The 14,405-nt window shown below is 40.8% G+C and overlaps 1 protein-coding gene across 1 annotated transcript in view; it reads right to left on the bottom strand.

Moving 5' to 3' along the window:
- Positions 1-14,405, bottom strand: part of LAMC1 (laminin subunit gamma 1) — a 126,785-nt gene that overhangs the window by 6,285 nt on the left and 106,095 nt on the right. The window contains 10 exon segments of the mRNA XM_007450134.1: positions 1,534-1,692; positions 2,789-2,988; positions 4,425-4,539; positions 4,806-4,955; positions 5,972-6,116; positions 6,658-6,795; positions 8,553-8,632; positions 9,291-9,496; positions 12,751-12,907; positions 14,256-14,405. The exon segment at positions 14,256-14,405 is cut by the window's right edge and continues 12 nt beyond it. Coding sequence (XP_007450196.1) covers positions 1,534-1,692; positions 2,789-2,988; positions 4,425-4,539; positions 4,806-4,955; positions 5,972-6,116; positions 6,658-6,795; positions 8,553-8,632; positions 9,291-9,496; positions 12,751-12,907; positions 14,256-14,405 — 1,500 coding nt within the window.

Raw genomic sequence — 14,405 nt, 5'->3', positions numbered from 1 at the left:
TCTTTCCCTTAAAAAACAGGTTACAGACTGCAACAATACTGATGCAATGCTGGCCTTTCAGGATTGATATTTAAATATAAATGGGATAGTATATATGAGGGTGCCTTGTGTTCCTTAGAAGTTACTTACCAAAAGGAACAAAAGATGGATCTTCTTTCTCCCCTTTTAATTGAATTCATACCCTTTTTTGAAGCTTATAGAGAATATGTATCTTTTCCTTTCCTTCAACAGGCTCTAAATCTAACGTTTCTATAACTGTATTAAAACATAAAATCCAGAGACCCTCAGCACATATGAAATATACACATTTTTACTATATGGGAATTTCCACTTGAGCCGTACCTTGCTATAGAAAATGAGGACAATTCAAAACAACAAAAAAATGCATAATAAAATAAGGTATTTGCACAGGGATGCTTCCTGTTATCACTTCCCTAGGGACTTCTTTACCTAGATTAACAGGCTTAGTAGTTCTTCTTTCCATCCCAAGGTGAAAATGATCTACAGTGAAGGGTGTGATTTTTAGCAGGAGTGGAAGAAGGGTCCCTTCCTTGCACTGAAAGTCCACAATTAAACAAGTTCATGTCTATCATTACTGTGGTTATAATCAGATTGAACTGTAAAGGAATATTTCCATTGTGACTCCATCAAAGTCTTTCAAAAGCAAAATACAGCACAAAACAGAACCTAGTCCTTTGTTGGGCCATGCATTCACAAGTCAATTTTGTTACGAACAGGGCTATGTATACACATCATCACAAAAAGTGAAAAATCAAATTGGATGTAAGTTTTGTCATCTTCAAAAATGTCCTTTTACACAAGAAACTGGTCTTTGTCTTTAGGCAGCAAGTTGCTGGGAGAATAAGAGGAGGATGGAAATTAACTTTTGATTGCATGCCTTTTGTTCTTTTTTGATTTTATACCACCTATGAATTACCCATTCAAAAATATAAAGACAGGGCTTCCCTGGTGGCGCACTGGTTGGGATTCCGCCTGCTGATGCAGGGGACACCGGTTCGAGCCCTGGTCTGGGAAGATCCCACATGCCGCGGAGCAACTAGGCCCGTGAGCCACAACTACTGAGCCTGCGCGTCTGGAGCCTGTGCTCCATAACAAGAGAGGCCGTGACAGTGAGAGGCCCGCGCACCACGATGAAGAGTGGACCCCACTTGCCACAACTGGAGAAAGCCCTCGCACAGAAACGAAGACCCAACACAGCTAAAAATAAATAAATAAATATTAAAAAAATAAATAAATAAAGACATACTTTTAAATGTCCTAAAACCTCAAATGTGTAAAACAATGTTTTGCTTTTAACTGAGAGTAGCTTTGGGAAGGAACTATTGTGCAACAATCTGGCAGAAGATCCAAATTCTTTGTCTTCTATGTAAGTTACTAACCCAATTCTTGACCAGAAAACACAATTAAAAACAGAAGTCAATATGAAAAAGACTCTTCTCAACAAGTTAGGGATCTTTATTATTAAACACACTTCACTTTCTGCCCGTTAGCAAACATGCCAAAATCACTTACCATCCCTGCCATCATCATATCCTGGTCAGCATCATCTTGTTTTCTCTTCAGCTCCTTTTCTGCTTCCTGTAGCTGTTTCAACATATTATTCACCTCGTTATCCAGATCCGTAACTTCTGCAAAAGTCCTCTCAGCTTCTGCCTTGGTGCTGGTAGCATTCTAGGCACAAAGTAAACAATTCCTAATGAAAAAAAGTTTTCCTTTTTCTAAAGTATGCTGCCACTCCTTTTATAGTCTGTAAAATGGTTCAAAAATATGATCCAGAAAGAACGGGGCAATAATTTGTACTGTATGTTGAATTACGTTATCATTTAAAATTCGAGCTACAAATTTAATGAAAAAATAACATTACCACCTAACATAACATTTTATATTTTATAAAGCACTTTAATTTGTACCCTCTTGTTTAATCCTGTTAATGAAAATTCCTGTTCTATCGTTGCCATTTTTAGTTGGGGTCACATAGCTGCAACATTTAAATGGTGTATACTTGCCACCACATTGTACTGATTAGACTCTTTTGCTTGGATAATTTTCTATTCAAAGCTAGCCTTATTCTATTGATACTTGGCAGTTCATCATAATGTACAAAAAGTCCATAATTCTGAAATATATTTTATAAAATATAATTAATCCAAGAAACTAAAAAATGTGTGTGATTTTCAAACACATAAGTTTAGAATCAGCTCCAATTTCTCCTTTAAATGAAACAGATTTATCTTTAAGTCGGAGAAAGCCAGCCTAGAGAAATTATCCTTTAAGATGAGTAGAAAGAAACCTAGCACTGGTAACTTCAAAAATTCTAAATAGGTGGGTCTTAGATATGGCAATATGCTTGAAAGGGGGTCTTAAAAACTGTACTAACTTGGCACTGTATGTAAGATGGAAAAAACATCAATTGTTCATGTCAAGGAACTGTGTTTACTTAGAAAGAATCTGATTTTTTGTGGGCAGGAGCTTGATGGGTCACTGAAGCCAACCCCCCCGCTCCTCAACAACTCAGACCCTGCCACTGAGACACAGCTGAAATTTTAGAGTAAAGGACCCTTTCAATGACTCTCCCTCTTCAATCAATGCGGTTACCTGCTCTAATGCCTAGTAAAAAAAAAAAAGAACGACAAGGATGGTTTAATATAACTTTACTGGAGTTGAGGAAAAAATTTGCAAGAGCTTTTGGGGGTCTGGAAAGAAACCGGAAAATGACTAGAGGACAGATGAGCAAAGGCTTCGTTTCGGACAAGAGGGGAGAGCACACCTTTTGGACGGCGCTGGCGATCCTCTCCGCCTCGTGGGCCTTGTTCTTGGCCTCGGTGGCATCTGCGGCAGCATTGCCCAGAGCCAGCTGTGCTTCCCTGGTCTTTTCATTGGCTTCAATTATAGTCTGGTTGATGGCAGGGATTCTCCTTAGTGCCTCCTCTGCAGCTGTCTTGTTATCATTTACTCGTCTATCAAAATCTAAAACAGGTTCAAGGAATGCAATTAAACTAAACTCTCAACAAGCCAAAAGGGAACTTTTCAGGGAGCTGCCACTGGATTTTGTTTTATGAACAATGAAAGTCAGGGGAAAAGAATGAAAAACAGCATGGACTGAAATGTTATAACAAAGCACATAGATCTACATGGAAGATTGATGTGAATGAACACCTGTTTCTGGAAGGCAAATTCTCACTTGAAACATTTATTTTCATGCAGAGCTGAGTATGCCATCACCTCCACCTCAACCAATAGCGAAAGCTGCAGTTTATTTAGTGCTTACTAATTGTTAGGTACTGAGTTAATAAGAGCTTTATGTGCTTGTGACACAGGCATTGAATCATTTTTATACATGAGAAAACTGAGGATTAAAGAGGTAATTTTTTTCAAGGATTCACAGTAAGTAAGAGGTGGATCAGGGATTCTAAACCAAACCCACTGACACAAAGCCCATACATTCAACCATTATCCTATAAAGCTTCTGTACATATAGAGCTTATGTTTATCAGAGATGAGTCCAAGGCTACACAGTGAATTGAGCACAGTTCGTTGTTATCTTGGGTGAGGAAAGAAAACATAAAGACTGAGATGCAATTGTCAGAGAAAATTAAAGATAATCTCCATTTACCAACACAAGTCAGCTAAATAGGCATATCTTGGTTACAGGAAATATCTTTTTTTGGCTTCCATACCGAAGAATGCTGGGGTAAGATGACATGAGCACTGGGATTTTTCTTTGAAATACTTTACCATAAAAAAAGGTAGGGTAGGGACTTCCCTGGTGGCAGAGTGGTTAAGAATCCACCTGCCAATGTAGGGGACACGGGTTTGATCCCTGGTCCGGGAAGATCCCACAGGCTGTGGAGCAACTAAGACCGTGCGCCACAACTACTGAGGCTGTGCTCTAGAGCCCGCGAGCCACAACTACTGAGCCTAAGTGCCACAACTACTGAAACCCGTGCACCTAGAGCCCGTGTTCCGCAACAAGAGAAGCCACTGCAATGAGAAGCCTGCGCACCGCAACGAAGAGTAGCCCCCGCTTGCTGCAACTAGAGAAAGCCCGCACACAGCAACGAAGACCCAATGCAGCCAAAAATAAATAAATTAATCAATTAAAAAATAAAAAACAAAGCACTATCAGCTGATACGTAAAACAGTAATTGTTGGCTTTAATTATATGCATTAACTGATAAAAAAATTTTTTAAAAAAAGGTAGGGTAGGTGTTGGGGGATGAAGTAAGTGCAGTAAAAATCTTAACTGCTGAATCTGAATGACAGGTATATGGGATTTCTTATACTATTATCTCTTGTGCTGTATGTGTTCAGAAAGTCTCATAGTGAATACTTTTTTACAAAAGAGAGAATCACCCTAATGAAGGACACATACAAATTTATCCTGTTGTCTGACCCTCTCATACCTTTCAGGTTGCTGAGAATGTCATTGGCTTCTTGTAAGGTATTTCGTCCCTTTTTAGCAGCTTCCTCCGCAAGGGCCTTGGCAGCATCCGCTCGGGCTAGGAGTTGGTCGGCAGTCTGCAAACACGTGGCAGATAAGAGGACAAACCCTCCACGGTAAACCCCTTCTCTCTCCTAACAGACCAGGCACCTACAAGCCACCACCCTGACACTGGCCAGTATACAGGAGGTTAGGCCTGGGCATCAGCATAAGGCCCTCCTCTGAATACTTTTTCATGTGTTTTGTTGCTTCTGCAATTGTGGTAACATCACAGACACAGCCTACAGTCAGGTAGTTTCAATTTTTGCCTCAAGAAACGAAGCAACTTGCAAAGCAAACCAACCTGCTGTTCGGTCTTTCCTTTTTCCAGAAGGTTCTTTACTTCAAATTCCTTCCCTCTCATGTCCTGTCTGAGGTCCTCATAATCTTTTAACTTCTGGTCAATCAGACGATCCAGATCCTCAGCTTCTTTCTTTATTTTATTTGCCTCATTCTATGAAAAGCAAGTAAGATCATTATATTTTAGGCAAAACAACTAAACTGACGAAAAGGCAGGCTTAGTAATTCTATACTTAGTGGATATTTTTTAAAGAATAGCACAGGTCAAGATTTTATGGACCTTTTTAAAAAATTGAGGTATACTTACACATAGTGAAATGCACAGCACTTAGTTTGATGAGTTTTGACAAATATATTCACCTGTGTAACCAACACCCCAATCAAGATACAGAATATTTCCACCCAGGAAATTCCCTTGTATCTCTTTCCAGTCAATTTCCACACCCACCTTTCCAACAATGCAGCTGCCACTGGTCTGGTTTTTATCATCATAGATTAGTATTGCCTATTGTCAAATTCCACATATATGGAATCATACAGTATGTACACGTCTGAGGAGACCTAAAACTTTATGGTAAAAACGAAGTCAACACCTCAGATGTAAAAAGTGAAACTTAATAAATTGCAAGTTTAATGTAAAAAATACACCATTTATATAGAACTTGGTATGAGGATTCATGATTAGAGTACAGATGAAATAAAACACTACCAATCCCTAAATATTTCACCTGCCCCAAAGCATCCTGATATAGTACTTTCATTTAAACCATTCTTTTATTTCTCTCTTGTTCAAAACCAGGGTCACAACCTAGGTGTAGTCTGTTTTAATTAATCCAAATATATTTAATTTGGATTTATATCCAAGATTTAGGAGTGATTATTCCTATCACTAAAGGAGTCTTTGCTATTTAATGTTTATAACCACAGGATTTTTTTTTTTTACCTCAGTAAGTTCTATTAACGTATCTAAACTAGAACTCAACTTTACCAGTGAGCTGTTGGGAGGACAGAGGAGGTAGGTACTGATGACAGCTGCAGGGCAGTCAGAAGAGCTCTTACCCAGACTGAGGGGGTACGTGGCTGTGTGTTTGGTGGGAAGAGGGTAGGAGCTGTGAATGGGGGACGGCAGTGACAACCAAAGCCTGTGCACGCAGGCTGCCAGCGCCATACCTCCATGCCTTCTGAGTCCACAGGAGTCAGCTGGGCAACACTGGCATAGATCTCCACAGCTTTCTCACCAGCCTTCTTGGCCTCCTCATGTACTCGGGCAGCTTGCTTCTCTAGATCCTGTGAGATGTTCTTCGCTTGTTCATACCTAAGGAACAAAAGTGATGTGATGAAAACCCTAGTTGCTTTTAACATCTTAATGTTCACCAGATTCATTTCAGCTTAAATCACCGTGATAGTACTTCCAAAACCTCAAAGAAATGTTACATTAAAATGCTATTATTTAATACCAACATAGCTTAAATTTAGATTTCATCTCATCACTTCTATTTAAGGCATATGGTTTACCATATGCTTTCTTATTTCAGACACCTTTTAAATATTTGTAGCTCAAATATATTTTCTCTGCTTACTCTATGATATTTTTTCTCTTCTCCTTTATGCAGAATTTTAAGCATCATGGCTAGTCGTTACCATTCTCTGCTGATACAGTAACTGGATCAAATAAAATCTCTGTGGCTCTACATCCCCTGCTCTAATTACTGCATCATTTCAAAAGCATGATTAACAAAAGAAATCTTACTGCATGAATACATGGCCTGAATTCACCGGCATTTAATTTTTCCTTGAACTGGTGTTACTTACAAGAACAACTGAAGGGCTATAAACCACTTTTAAATTACACTCACTTTCTATTAAGCTCTTCAATCTCAAATGCTGTTTGATTTTCTCCTGCCAGTGTCCTCAAAAGCAGATTATATGCCTCAGTTGATGTATCATTGGCTGCCTTTGCCACTCGTACAATGTCATCAGCTTCTTGTTTATGGCTGTATAACACAAGAGGAAAAACAAGCCATGAAACACAACCATCTAAAAGGGAAAGAAGTAGAATTTAGGTAATGCTTACCTTATTAATATACATAAACTAATGTGGGCAGAGTTCCACAAATATTGAAAAAATCTTATAAATTTGGAATTTTGTCATCATTTCAGAGAGGCTGAGTTTATAAATAGCATTCTGTAATCTGAGAAAATGATATTTCCCAAGGATATTAATGATATAAAATGTATAGGGGCAGGACTTCCCTGGTGGCGCAGTGCTTGAGGGTCCGCCTGCCGATGCGGGGGACGCGGGTTCGTGCCCCATTTCGGGAGGATCCCATGTGCCGCGGAGCGGCTGGGCCCATGAGCCGTGGCCGCTGGGCCTGCGCGTCCGGAGCCTGTGCTCCGCAAATGGGAGAGGCCACAGCAGTGAGAGGCCCGCATAACGCAAGGAAAAAAAAAAAAAAATGTATAGGGGCAAATGCTTATATTTCTTAAAAATTACTTTTAAATATAATTATTAAGGGTATTTATGTATGAAACTGTGGATACCAGCAAGAACTCATTTCTCTAGTCATAAACACAAATCCCAGACCTCATCTTTAATTGCTACTCTGGTTCTGTTACTGCATAGTCTTGAAACAACTCTGACTATGCAGATTTCTCACAGGCAACCTAGTTACTGGCCAGGAAGAGCAACTCAACAAGGAACATGTCAACAGGGACTCCAGACAAGTAACGCATTTTAGCTGGGTAAATGCTAAGGTTTTTTCAACTCTAAAATTTCATATTACATTGTCACACTGCAATACATGGCCATTCTTTTTGATATGATAAACTTTCCTTCAAAATCCATGCATGAGTACACCACAATTAATTTCCAAGACCTAATTTTCTCGGGAGTTTTCTATAATGTTTTCAGCTGTCTTCTTTTCATCAGAAAATTCAGCTCTGAAACCATGAAAGTTCTATGAGCTAAATGACAACAGTTCACACACATTTACAAAGAACAGAAAGAGAGCACATATGGTAAAGCAAGAAGCCAATGTAACTGCTCAGACACTGAGGCTAGAATTCTATCATCAGGCTTATTTAAGCACCTTGTACCTATGAGGTCTACTAGCTGTTCTGCAATGCATTCGATAAACATTTATTGAGTACCTACTATACGCCAGACATTGTTTTAAGCATTGGGACTTCAACAGTGAATAAAGCACACAAAAACACCTGCCCTCACGGAGCCTACATTTTAGCAATTTTATTTTTAAAAAAATGTTTTCACTTGATGCCCTCGACAATTTAAAGTCTTCTTAAGAAATTACCTTACATTTAATCAGGAATGAAATGGTCTGTTTCTGATTTTCACATGTACTATGGGTTAGTAAATGTTCTCTATTGAAACCTGAAAATTAAACATTTTTGTTGAAAATTTAAAAATTTTTAAAAATAACTAAATTCTACCGAGCTTAATTATCTATTAACTTTAAGGTTTCAAAATTAAAAATCTAAAAAATGTTACGGTTTTCCTTAGATGTGCAAATATAATTTCCCTCCAAACCATCATATTCTAATATTCAAAGTAAATATTCTAATTTCAAAGTAAAGGGAAGCAAAGAGTACATGTAGCTAATCGCATTTCAGAAACGAGAGCAAACTTTGCAGTGGGTTACATGGGAAGTGTGTGTGGGGATAGAATGAAACAACGTGTGCACACCGCGATGGAAGTCATAACTTAACCATTGAAGAGGGAGCTGGAGGTTACCGTTCAGCAAGCTTTCGTGCCTCATCCGCCAAAAGAGTCATGTTGTTTGGGTCCCCTGTAGATTCTGGCTGAGTGATTGACTAGAGAGGAAATAAACAAAGCACTAATCTCAAAGGAATGAATTATTTAAATTTAATAAAGCAAGTGTCAAAACTAAATTTTCACTAGTGTTATTTCGAGAAAGAACATCTCTTCTTAATTTCAGAGATCTTCAGGTAACACCAGCATCCTTGATTGTGGATTATTATTTCTATTTTCAGCAGAGAATAAAGGAAGCTTAGGGTGGCCTTCCCTGGTGGCCCAGTGGTTAAGATACCATGCTCCCAGTGCAGGGGGCCTGGGTGTGATCCCTGGTTAGGGAACTAGATCCTGCATGCTGCCACTGAGAGCCCACACGCTGCAACTAAAAGATCCCACGTGCGGCAGCGAAGATCCTGCGTGCTGCAACTAAGACCTGGCACAGCCAAATAAATAAATAAATTTTTTTTTTTAAATAAAGGAAGATTAAATTGCCTAGTGCCATAGAAGGAACAAAACTAGAGAAAGGACCCAGATGTCCTTTGGTTTTAATCCAGTTTGTGATAACTATTTCATGGCAACTACGAGCAATGTGGCTTTCTTGCTCCATGTTTGAAGACAAAAAGATACAAGGAGTCAATTTAGCTGAAGAAGCATTCCACTACCAGTGAAAGCCAAGGGACTCCCTCAGCCCCACCTCATACCTTCCCAGTCACTCACCACATTGGCAATGGCAACTTTTGCTTTCTCAAGTTCTCTGGATGCGATTTCAATCAACTGCTCTGTGCTTTCTACCCGGGCACATGCTTGTTCAGCCAAGTTTCCAGTCTCTTCAATGGTATTCCGGATATTCTGTAAACGGCTAATTTGGCTGAATAAGGTGTTATTCACTCTCTGGAGGCGATCCATCAAATTTTGGTCTACATCTGCAATCACAGTGCAGAAGGAAGTCCATAAATTATCTGAAGCGGGGTTGGGGGGGGGGGCGGAACACATATCATCTCACGTGAAATCTGAGGCGCTGCTTTATCCTTATTCTTCCAAACATAGCATCTTTCTGACAAGTTTCCCTAAGTCCATTGGCAGAGCTGGTCAGTCTTCACTGTGCCCAGCAGTAGCAACACTGTTACATTCATCTACGGTCTCCAAGTGGGTTAACTGGAGATTAACACACTATCTCTCTCCCACTTGACTATGAGTCCCTCATTCTTACTCAACACTGTATCCCCAGTATTACACAGTGATTGGCAAAGAGAAGACACTAGAAAAATGTCTGCTGAAGGAAACATTTTGATATTCTAGCACATGCAAGATTGAATCATAAAAATACAATGTTAAAAGTACTACCAGCCCTGAGAGCTGGACATGTTTCTAAACTAGGAAAAAACTTGGTTCAAAACTGATGTGGAGGGACTTCCCTGGTGGCGCAGTGGTTAAGAATCTGCCTGCTAAGGCAGGGAACACGGGTTCGAGCCCTGGTCCAGGAAGATCCCACATGCCGCGGACTAAGCCTGTGAGCCACAACTACTGAACCTGCGCTCTAGAGCCCGTGAGCCACAACTACTGAGCCCATGTGCCACAACTACTGAAGCCCGCGTGCCTAGAGCCCGTGCTCCACAACAAGAGAAGCCACCGCAATGAGAAGCCCGTGCACGGCAACGAAGAGTAGCCCCCGCTCGCCGCAACTAGAGAAAGCCCGTGCGCAGCAGCGAAGACCCAACACGGCCAAAAATAAATAAATAACATAAATAATAAGAATTCTTTCTGGAAAAAAAAAACTGATGTTGAAATATGGCATGTTAAAATTATTTTGTATTTTAAACTAAATAGACTCTTGCTGCCACCTCCCACTGCCTGGCACATCCACGTCATTTCTTTCAAATTGATCTCTGCTTTTGAAAAGTTCTTTAAATTGTTCTCTATTCATTAGGCCCATTCAATTTAAACCTCATACCTGGGTCCTAATCAATCAAGCAATAAATATAAGCCCATGCAAAGATAATTCTGACATTATTACAATTCTCACATGTCATGAAGTTATATGATAATATACAGGAACCATTAAGTCAATCCTATTGAAAACTGACCACTTCTTATTTCTGCATGGTGTTAGCGCTGGCATCTAAATTTCCCAAGGAATGTAAAAGAGATGAGAAGTCAAAGTTAAGATCAACAAAGATGAATACAGGTTTGGAAAAAGAGCAACTTACAAGCAGGGCCACCCAATCAATACACATGCAAAGCTGGTGGCCTGCAAAACATCTCATCCAACTATACAAAATGGCCCTGCGTGGATGATTACTTAAAACAATTCTTTGATAATCCAAAGATTTTTAAGAAAATACAAAATATAAAAACAAGCTGAAATCACAGAAAATCATTCAGATTTAGGAAGCGTAAGCATTGGCTTCATTGGCTAATGAAGTTATAGAAGCCCCTTCCCTTTAGAACTTCAAAAAGGTATCAGATACCGATCTCACTGGCCAGTTCTTTACAGAAACAATAGTATCCCAAAAAGGGAACAAATAACCTAAGTGGATCACTTCAAAGCCCTCTAAGTCCAAGTGTCCAATTGCAAGACCTAATTGCACCACATAATCTCCCTTCAAACTGCAGAATAAACACAAGTTTAACTACAAATGAACACTTAGGGAGAGTCTGAAAGGGTAAATCATTTTGAAGATATTTTTATTCTTGGCTAGTTTGAACCTAAGTAGGAAAGGTCAGCCAGGAACTCCATGAATCAGGATTTAGTGGGAGTGGATTTTAACTCCAGCCTCACTGTGGTGCTTCCAAAGCTACCAGAAGCAGCCCGTTATGCTCCCCACCTTGCAGGTGGCTCAAGGGAAGGTATGGTGGCCATGGCTCCTATCAGAGCTTCTGTCCCACAGAATCACCGGCTTGGGCAGAGGAAAGTACGTAGCCATTGTGGCCCAAAAGAGCCAGATGTAACTGGGGCTGCACCAAGGTGTGGGGCCTGGATGAGTGGCAGTGCTGGCTGACCTCCCCTTCCTGCCCCGTGACCATGCCCATGTGCTGGTGCTGCTGGCACCAGAGCTGCCTGCCACAGCCCACCTCTCAGGTTGACTGACTGGCACCTAAGAATGATCACCCCACGTTCAGTTCTTCAACGGATATGGCAGGACAGATGCGAATTTGCTGTTACAAGAGAATACATTAATGAAAAAAAAACATGTGTCCAAATTTGAAAATGAACAGCCGAAAAAAACCACCATTGTTTATACAGAACAGGAAACATATAAATTCTTCTTAATCTATGTTTAAGACTTAAAATGTAACAACAACTGAAACAAAACACATAAGTTTTTGACCTCTCATTTTATTTTTTAATTTCTAAAAATTTACCTCATAGAACAATTTGTGGACTGTCCTAATTAAAATTAAACAAACTGGCCCAAACCAGATACATCCAATTTCTTCCTTCTCTACTTCAGTAATTTTATAAAATCTTAGGGACATTTACAACAAGAAATAAGCAATGTATTTAGCTTTTGTTGACCCGTAGTCTGACAAGAGGACTTCTGTAACTCCAGATGGAAACATCATCAATAGGGAAGTTGATCACTGTGGTCCCAGGTGTATCAACGTTAATGTACATTTACTATGAGTATCTGATGAGCATATGTGTCTCAGTGATAGAAAACTCCAAAACAAAGTGACTTCAGCCCAGTGGTGAGCACTTTGATAGAAGGATTTATAAAATGCTTGGATTTTAACATCTAACAGTTTTTGATGTGTTGGGAGAATTATTTCTGCTTAGTGTATCTTAAAACACTGACAGGTTCTTTTCTACATGTTTAAAAAATAAAATAATTCATATTCTAAACAGAGTTTAAAAATTGATGGGCTTCCTTGGTGGCGCAGTGGTTGAGAGTCTGCCTGCCGATGCAGGGGACATGGGCTCGTGCCCCGGATCGGGAAGATCCCACGTGCTGTGGAGCGGCTGGGCCCGTGAGCCATGGCCGCTGAGCCTGTGCGTCGGGAGCCTGTGCTCCGCAACGGGAGAGGCCACAACAGTGAGAAGCCCGCGTACCGCAAAAAAAAAAAAAAAAAAGTCATTAAGAATTTTATAAAACCATACTACTTAACCTTGCATTAGGAGCTACATCTAAAGACGGACCATCTTATAGAAATTACCCACTTGTTTAATCGTGTGTACCTTTGACATCCTGGGCCTCACGAAGGAGGTCAGTCACCTCTCTCTCTGCTTCCTTTAGCCTATCCTCAAAGGCTTGATCCGTCACCATCTCATCCCCAGTTCCAAGGTTTGCAATGAGATTCTCTAATTCCTGGAGTTTTGCTCGATGATCCGCAACCTAAGCATAATGGAGGAAGAAAAGGGAAAGGTAGGGTGTACAGACATTCCTGAAGAACTCGATTGTACTTCCTGTAGGAACAATAATCAAAGGGGGTACTCTAGGACAGGGGTGCCCAACCCCCAGGCTGTAGACCGGCAGCAGTCCGCGGCCTGTTCAGAACCGGGCCGCACAGCAAGAGGCGGGTAGCGGGCGTGAGAGCAAAGCTTCATCTGCTGCCCCCCATCGCTCTCCATGGCCCGCATTACCGTCTGCACCATCACCGCCCTCCGCACGCCCTGTCCACGGAAAAACTGTGTTCCACGAAACCGGTCCCTGGGGCCAAAAAGGTTGGGGACCGCTGCTCTATAAATATGAAGGTCTATACCCTCCATGTGTGTATACTTTTAAGTAGATAACATGGGTAGTTTTTCCTCATTTCTCTGGCTTCAAAAGAAAAACTGGTTGATTCCTTTGACGTTAAACTCTACATGCTGATGACTCTCCAGTTCTGACCTCTCCCTTGTGTTTGAGATTACCTATCTGATACCCCCACTTGGCTCTCTGATAGGTATTCTCAATTTAATATGCAAAATTCTACCCTTGATCTTTTCTCTTAAGTATGTCTTCTCGGAGTCATCGCCATCTCAGTAAGTAATGCCTACAACTACCTTAAGCAAAAAACCCAAGATCCATCCTTGATTCTTCTCCTGCCCTAACCTTACCCTCTCTCATACCCTGCCCTGCCGAACACACATATAATATTTATCCAATTCAATCTAGGCTTCCCCTTTTGCCCCACACCTAACCATCAATCTTCACACAGCAGAGTGCTGTTCTTAAAATAGAAACTGGATTTCCCAGCTTAAAACTCACTAGTGCATTCCCACTGGATTTGGAATAAAATCTGAATTCCTTACTCTGGTCAACATGGTGCAACGTAAGCTGTCTCTACCAACCTTTCCAGTCTCATCGCAAACCACTCCCTCCTCACTCAGCAGGCTCCAGACACCCTCCAGCTTTGAGGCCTTTGTACCCCACGTTCCCTCTGCCTGGAACAGCCTACCCCCCACTTCTCCTTTGGTTTGCTCTTTCTTATCCTTAAGATCGCACCTTAAGTGAGTTTCCACAGACGCTCTATATAAAGCAGCTCTCCCCAGTTATTCTCTGTTTGTATTCTTCCTTGCACCTTATCTCAGTTAGTATTTCTTTAATTTTTATTATTTGTCTCCCAACTGGAACTTGAGTCTTTGAGAACAGGGACTGTGTCTATTTTGTTCACCATTTTTTCTCTAGAGCTTAGCGCAGAGGAAGTGCCCATTCAACGTCTGCTGAATGAATGAATGCATATGCACGGTTGACAGCTGACCTTATCCTTTACCAGCCGGTAACAAGCTGGACATTCCTGGCAGCCAGGCCAAGACCGATTGTAGAAATAGTTCTCTTCACACTGGTCACAGCGATTCCCCACAAAGCCTTCTCTGCATTCACAGAGACCGTCATCTTTGCACTGGAGGGA

This window comes from Lipotes vexillifer, unplaced genomic scaffold, assembly GCF_000442215.2.
Source record: "Lipotes vexillifer unplaced genomic scaffold, Lipotes_vexillifer_v1.1 scaffold97, whole genome shotgun sequence".
In the NCBI taxonomy this organism is placed as follows: Eukaryota; Metazoa; Chordata; class Mammalia; order Artiodactyla; family Lipotidae; genus Lipotes; species Lipotes vexillifer.
The sequence above is the reverse complement of the archived record's forward strand: the minus strand, read 5'-3'. Positions and strand labels throughout refer to the sequence as shown.